This window comes from Mandrillus leucophaeus, unplaced genomic scaffold, assembly GCF_000951045.1.
Source record: "Mandrillus leucophaeus isolate KB7577 unplaced genomic scaffold, Mleu.le_1.0 Scaffold46, whole genome shotgun sequence".
In the NCBI taxonomy this organism is placed as follows: domain Eukaryota; kingdom Metazoa; phylum Chordata; class Mammalia; order Primates; family Cercopithecidae; genus Mandrillus; species Mandrillus leucophaeus.
In genome coordinates, this window is record NW_012104920.1 from 1831702 (window position 1) to 1839158 (window position 7457).

General features: G+C 55.3%; 1 protein-coding gene across 2 annotated transcripts in view; it reads left to right on the forward strand.

The window, feature by feature from the left end:
* The first annotated feature begins 240 nt into the window (after nucleotides 1-240).
* ASGR2 (asialoglycoprotein receptor 2) overlaps nucleotides 241-7457 on the forward strand; it is a 15431-nt gene continuing 8214 nt past the window's right edge. The window contains exons 1-6 of one of the 2 annotated variants that reach the window (XM_011994632.1): nucleotides 241-297; nucleotides 434-630; nucleotides 848-1060; nucleotides 6167-6283; nucleotides 6497-6592; nucleotides 7148-7219. In XM_011994632.1, coding sequence (XP_011850022.1) covers nucleotides 994-1060; nucleotides 6167-6283; nucleotides 6497-6592; nucleotides 7148-7219 — 352 coding nt within the window. In that variant the 5' untranslated portion in view covers nucleotides 241-297; nucleotides 434-630; nucleotides 848-993. Of the gene's footprint in view, nucleotides 298-419; nucleotides 631-847; nucleotides 1118-6166; nucleotides 6299-6496; nucleotides 6593-7147; nucleotides 7220-7457 lie in introns of those variants that run through there. The other variant, XM_011994631.1, reaches the window with a different exon arrangement.

Consider the following 7457-nt stretch of genomic DNA (forward strand, 5'->3'; position numbering starts at 1 on the left):
CCTGCTGCAGTTTCTGGATTTGAGGGACTTTACTCCCCAGGAGAGTGAAGCAAGTAGGGCCAGAGCTGAGAGTCCGGGGGCCGAGCCCACAGGAAGCTGGGGTCTGTGGCTCAGCCGCCGGATTGGGCAAGAGTAGAGAACCGGTCCCTCTGATCCTGGTCAGGGATATTTGGAGACACCCACAGTTCTGGGAAATTCAGAGGCAGGAAGTGAAAGGGGGAGGAAGAGAGAGAAACGGTAAACTGCACCCCAGTCGCTCCAGGCCTGGCACCCCTTCCAAATGGTGCAATGAATGGGGTGAGTGGCATGTGCAGTTGAGGGCAGCCCAAGGGATGCCCCGTCTCTGGGAATAAGAACAGAGATGGCCCCGTCCCCTGCCCCCACCCCACAAATGAATTACAGCTCTGTTTCCTCTTCTGTTTACTGTCCAAAGTCCCAGGCCAGGAGGTGCCAGGTTAGAACTTGGACACTCAGACCCTCTGGTGCAGGCCTTGCCTGGACCAGCAACTCCTCCACTCGCCTCTCCTCTATGAGCTCCACCTGCCCCAGTTCTCCTGGCTTTAACCCCTCCTTGGCCAAGGCCGAGATTGCCTGCGGGAGCTGGGTGTCCGCGCTCCACACCTCTCACAGGTGACTGAGGCTGGGAAGGCAACTGGGACAAGGATGTTTGGGAACAAGGAGGCCTTGGTTCAGGGACGGGGAGGACCCCGTGGGAAACTGTGGGGTGGTCTGGTCCATGAGCGTGGAGAGGGGTCTCCTGGCCAGGTCAAGGCCCAAGAGGTCTCCTGAGAAGGGACAGGACCCAGCGGGATTTCAAATCTCAGTCCAAACCCCCTGCCAACCTCAGATCCAACGCAGGCCACCACCCCGACCCCCTCTGACCCTGCGTTCCACCCGTAGTCAGCCCCCGTGTGAATCTGCACCTCTGCCCCCGCCCCAGCCCTCAGAGCAACCTCAGCCCAGCCCAGCTCCAGCTCCAGTCCGGGCCCCATCATGGCCAAGGACTTTCAAGATATCCAGCAGCTGAGCTCGGAGGAAAATGACCATCCCTTCCACCGAGGTGAGGGGCCAGGGCCTCGCGGGCTGAATCTCAGGAGAGGAAATCCATCTTTGAAAGGCAAGTGTGCAGTGTCTGTGGCTTCGCTCCCCTCCGTCTCAGCTCGCGATCGCTTTGTCTCTTTGAGGTCTCTGCCGCACCCACTCTGTGAACAGGGACTGAGGAGGGCCGGGCATCCCCGCTTGTCCCCTCACCTCACCTTCCTGTCTACCCCAGGACCTCAGGAAAGGCATGTGCCCAGAGGTGTAGGGAGATCTGGACGATAACTTCCTGCCCTTCTCCCAACCCAAGAACACGTGTGCCCCGTGTGTACATGTGCATGTATGTGCATATGAGGAATGCAGATTCAGCTGGGACTCGTGTGTGTGTGACTGTTGTGTGTGTGAGTGTGTGTATGCGCGTGAGAGCATGCATATGTTGTGTGATGTGAGCATGTGTATGTTGTGTATGTGAGTGTGTGTATGTTGTGTGTGACAGCGTGTGTGTTGTGTGTGTATGTTGTGTATGTTGTGCATGTATGTTGTGTGTATGTTGCGTGAGTGCATGTATATTGTGTGTGTGTTGTGCGTGTGTGTGTTGTGTGTGTATGTTGTGTGAGTGTGTGTGTGTATGTTGTGCATATGAGTGTGTGCATGTTTGTGTGTGTGTGAGTGTATGTGTGCATGTGTATGTAGAGGTGGGGTGAGTTGGGGTGGGTGGGGGACATGAGCACAGAGAGATCCTGGAAGATTCCTGCTCCCCCTATCTCCCAAGACCCTTCCCTGGATCCTTCTCTAATAAATCTTGACTGAAGGATCCAAGTTTCTTGGAAATTTGTTTTTTAGAGACAGGAGTGTAGTGGCAGGATCATAGCTCATTGCAACCTCGAACTCCTAGGCTCAAGCCATCCTCCCACCTCAGCCTCCCACGTAGTTAGGGCTTATAGGTGTGCACCGCTGTGCCCGGCAAATTAAAAACTTTTTTTGAGAGATGGGGTCTTGCTATGTTGCCCAGGCTGGTGGGAAAAGATTTTAAGGCGAGAGAGATCTGAGCAATTCTAGGCAGCAGGGCAAGAGCCAGGGATGGAGGAGTGTCAGGTGTGTGGGTGCTGGTGGTGGAGCCGGGTTCCATGGAGGCAGGGGGGCAGGGGCTTGGAGCTTAGGAAGGGGATTGGTTAGTTGGGCTGGGAGGAGGGACTCCTCCTTCCTGAGGCTGGCCAGCCGAGGGAGGGCTGGTGCTGGGCAGGGCGGGGCATGGCACAGGAGGGACAGGTGGGCCCTCCGGGGAGCACTCAGGAACACCCGTAGCGTCTCCTCTCCCTGTAGTAGGCTGGCTGGACTTCTCAACAGGCGGTGGCCCCACAGGCAGAGGCCCTGTCTGCCTCACTCTCCTCTGCAACTCCAGTGCCCACACAGCGCGCGGCACATAGTGAACACTCAAAATATTGAATGCTGCTGAATCTTCTGAGGGTGAGATAATTTAGAGTTTGAGCAGGAGGCTTGGAGAGAGGCCAGGATTTCTGAAATTAATGGGAGAGCGAGCTCACTTGAATGGACTGAGGGACACCAGTGAGGGGCCATCTGAAGGGATGCAGCCAAGTCACTGCGTTTCTCTCCAGGCGCCTGGGTGGTGGGGGCTGGGGCAGTGTCATCATGTGAGCTGACACTGATCAGTGGCTCGCCAGGGCGCATCTTCCACTCCTCCCAGCACTTGATTTTTTTCTGTTACCCCTTTTTCTTTTAAAGACTTCAATTATGCATGTAGGAATGGTCCCGCAGCTCACCCACGCTCTATTTTTTTATTATTTTTTTCTCCCAGTGTTTCATTTTATAGAGTTATAGATGTTCTTCAAGTTAACTAAATTTTCCCCTTCCCCTTCCCTTTCTCCTTCCCTTCCCGCTGCCCCTCTCCTCCCCCTGCCCCTTCTCCCCTCTTCTCCCCTCCCCTCCTCTCCTGTCCTTTGCTTTTTCTTCCTTCCCTCCCTTCTCTCTCTCTCTCTCTCTCTCTCTCTCTCTCTCTCATCTCACTCTGTTGCCCAGGCTAGAGTGCAGCTGCTCGATCACAACTCACTGTGGCCTCGACTCCTGGGCTCAAACGATCCTTGCACTTCAGCCTCCCATGTAGCATGTGGGTTTCATGTGCCACCACACCTGGCTAATTGAAAAATTTTTTTTGTAGAGATGGTTTTGCCACGTAAAGGGGTTTTGCCATGCTGCCCAGACTAGTCTTGAACTCCTGGGCTCAAGTGATCCCCCCACCTCGACCTCCCAAAGTGCTGGGATTACAGATGTGATCCACAGTGCCTGGCCCTAAATTTTTCTTACGCATTTCTCATCTTCCATTATTTCCGTCCAGTGTGTTTTTTCTTTTCTTTTCTTTTCTTTTTTTTTTGAGATGGAGTCTCGTTCTGTCACCAGGCTGGAGTACAGTGGCGTGATCTCGGCTCACTGCAAGCTCCGCCTCCCGGGTTCATGCCATTCTTCTGCCTCAGCCTCCCAAGTAGCTGGGACTACAGGCACCCGCCACCACGCCCGGCTAATTTTTTGTATTTTTAGTAGAGACAGGGTTTCACCATGTTAGCCAGGATGGTCTCGATCTCCTGACCTTGTGATTCGCCTGCCTTGGCCTCCCAAAGTGCTGGAATTCCAGGCGTGAGCCACCGGCCCGGCCAGTGCGTGTTTTCATTTCAGACATTGTAGTTTTCATCTCTAGAAATTCACCTGGGGACTTTTAAATATCCTCCACAAATTCTACTTAATTTTTTGAACATAATGGTGTATGGCTATAATATCTGTTTTACCATCCTTGTCTGCTAATTCTAGCATCCGTGTCAGTTCTGGATCTCTTTTGAAATTTACGAACATCCTCCTTATGCGTTGTGTTTTCCGGTTTCATTGTATGCCTTGAAATCTTTTATTGACTCTCCAACATTGTCAATTTCACCTTGTTGGGTGCTGGATATTTGTGTATTCCTCTAAATGTTCTTGGGCTTTGTTCGGGGATGCGGTTAAGTAACTTAGAGTTAGTTTGATCGTCTGAACTCTTGTTTTGGTCTCCTGAGACTCTCAGCTCCGTCTCCTCAACATGGGGAGTCTCTTGGGCTCTGCCTGAATTCCCTTTCCTGGCCTGTAACCTGCAGACTCTGTCCAAGCAATAACCTGGGGTGATCAGAGGGCTCATCTCGTTCGCTTCTTATCCCTCAGGGATCTTTACTCCTCCTTGCCTGATGTCCAGTGTCTCGAAAGCTGTCATGTTCTATAGTTGTCTGTTTTTGTTTTGATTGTCTCTGGGGAGAGAAGAAATCTTCCCATCTCGGGCAGACCCTGTCTGTTACGTTCAGACTTGCCTAGGAGGCACGTTAGGTATTTTAACTCATCTAATTATCCGAGCAGTCCAATCGGGCAGCTAGGACTGTGATCTCCACTTTACACATGAGACAGTGGAAGCACGGAGAAACTGAATGCTCGTGCGTGATCTCAGAGCTACCTGGAGGCACAGCTGGGCTGCCTGTGGACCGTCTGCTTTCAGGGTGGATATACAGACACGTTGCTGGGCTGACCCAGCGTTACCCAGGGAGTTGGTAAGTCTGACTGGGAAGCAGGACAGGACCCTCTGAGTGGAGGGTGCTGAAGACAACAGTCAGGGACTCATCCGTGGAGGGTCAGCTTGGTGGGGAACACCGTGGTCCCGGGGCGCTTCTGGATGGAGAGGAATGCGAAGGCCTCGGAGGAAGTGATGGGGGCGGTGAGGCGGGTGGGGCTGTGCTCAGAGCGGGAGTGGGCAGTGGAGGTGTCAGAGGCCTGCCTGGGTTGAATGGGGTCCTGAGAGTGGCTGCAGTCAGGGGAAGGCAGAAGTCATTGGTGTGCAAAAGATGAAGAGTTATGGAGAGTCACTTACAGGGGCAGTGTCTGACTCAGGACAGTGGCAGGAAGTGACCTAGGGAGGAAGATCTGGGCCCCTGACTGAGCCTCCCCAGGCTGTGGTCGTGCTGGGTGGGGGATGATAAGAATGAGAAGACAGGGAAGTCCACAGAGTCAGGGTCCAGGGCCAAGAAGGTGTTCTGTTTGCAGGTGGATGCTGCAAAGACGGGAGCTCAGGGCTGGGACAACTGGCGCTGCTCTGGGCCTGGAGGCAGCAGAGGGGGAGCCCAGCTCTGTGTGCAGGAAGACGTGGGTGTGTGAGTGTACGTGATGGGTGTGTCAGGAGGTGTGTGTTGGTGTGTGTATGTGTGTGGGAGGGCGTATGAATGTGTGCATTAGCATGTGCGTGCACATGTGAGAGTGGGTACAGCAGAGCATGGTCGTGAGTGTGTGCAAATGTGTGTTTTTGAGTGAAGTGAGCAATGTGTGAGAGTGTGTGAGTGTGTGTGAGTTTGTGAGGGCATGTGAATGTGTGTGTCAGTGCTGTCAGGGTGCAGATGGATCAAGGGGCAGGAGAGGTACCTGTGAGATGACCTCAGGCTGAGGGGAGCAAATTTAGTGTGGAATGAGCTTTCTAGGGGAGCGAGGGCAGAGGGTGCTGGGGAGGAGGCCTTGTGTGGTGGGGGATGAGGACAACAGGTGGGACCTGGAGGGTTGTGCTTGGAGAGTGGGCTATGGTGGAATGACCCAGACTTAAGGATCTCAATGGAATTTTGGAAGGGGAAGGATTGTTCCAGTATGGATTTTAGGAAGAACACAGGGCCCAGCTGCTGGAGTCTCCAATCTGAGGGGACAGGGGCCTTAGAAGAGCTGAGATTAAGGTCCGAGATGATCTGGAGGCCTCTGACACTGGCTGGATGGGAGGAAAACCATTCACAGGTCCCCCGTCTCAGGATGTGTGCCTAGGCAGGGCCGGGTCTGTCCCCCAGCCCCCTCTGTGTCTCCTGGTCCCCTAGCTCCAGGATCCGGGCTTTGCACACAGCTGATGTGAATATCCTGAGTCGTGTGCATGGGTGTGTGTGCACCAGGGTAGCTGCGTGTGTATATTTGTACATGGTAATATGGGTGCGAATGTGTAATGCTCAAATGCTGGGGTCAAAGCCTGCGATGACTCCCCCACGGCCCCAACCAATCCCTCCATCCAGGTTATGCCTCCTCAGGCTTCAGCACCCTGCCTTTACCCTCCGGCTCCTATGCCCCTCTCCCACAGGGCCACCTCCTGCCCAGCCCCTGGCACAGCGTCTCTGCTCCATGGTCCGCTTCAGTCTGCTTGCCCTGAGCTTCAACATCCTGCTGCTCGTGGCCATCTGTGTGATCGGGTCCCAAAGTGAGGGTCACAGGGGCCAGCAGGGATGGGCAAGGGGTGGGGAAAGAGACACGGGCAGTGGCGGGCAGTGACGGGGTGACGGGAGGGGAAGGGATGGAGGCGGGACGGAGCACAAGCTGGGGCAAATGCGGGGCCATTGAGGGGCCGGTCACACAGACGGTGATGGGGACACAGCCCCTCCACCTCATCCTGTCCCCACTGCCTCCTGACAAGGTGCACAGCTGCAAGCAGAGCTGCGGAGCCTGAAGGAAGCTTTCAGCAACTTCTCCTCGAGCACGCTGATGGAGGTCCATGCTCTCGGCACCCACGGTGAGGCGCTGGACGGCTGGGCTCTCGTTTATCCGCACAGGTTTGCTGGGCTCCATGCTGAGTCTGCAACAGGGCTGTGTGGGGTGCTTGTGGGGGTGCAGGCTGGGCAAGGCGTCCAGGAGCCCTGGGGGATATATAGGAGGGAGGCAGGTGGGGACTGAGGAGGCTCGTGCCAGGTGGAAAGGTTGGATTTGCGACACCCGGAGGCGAGGAAGTCACCATGTCTTGGGCCTGTGAGCAAATTGAGTGTGGCAGGAGCCCATCGGAGCGGGAGGCCGATAAGGGTGGCCAGAGAGGTGGGGGGGGGGCCGGGCCACGCAGGCGAGCCGTGCTGACAGAGCGAGGCTTTATTTTGAGAAAACGGGACCCATTGGAGGGATTGAAGCAGGAGAGTGGCCTGAGCCACTGTGGCAGTGCAGGGAGCCTGGGTGGGGTCAAGGAGGCCAGCAGGTGGACGCCTGCAACGCCCAGGACAAGGCACTGGCCCCCTGGTGCCCCAGCAGCATGAAGACGGAGGGAGGCTCAGCGGGGAAACAGCTGGCTGTCCGCTTTCAGGAGGCAGCGTGGGTGACAAGATCACATCCCTAGGAGACAAGTTGGAGAAACAGCAGCAGGACCTGAAAGCAGGTCAGAGAGCCTCCGGGCTGTGGGCGCATGTGCGTGCGTGTGTACGTGTGTGGCGTGTGTGTAGTGTGCACATATGTGTGTGTGTGCGTGTGTGCGCCTGCAAGCGTGTGTATCTGTGTCTCTCTCCGTATGTGTGGTGTGGTGTGTCATGGATCTGTGTGTGGTGTGTAGTGTGGTGTATATGTGTGTGTTGTGTGTGTATGTGTGTGGTGGTGTGTGTGATGGGTCTGTGTGTGGT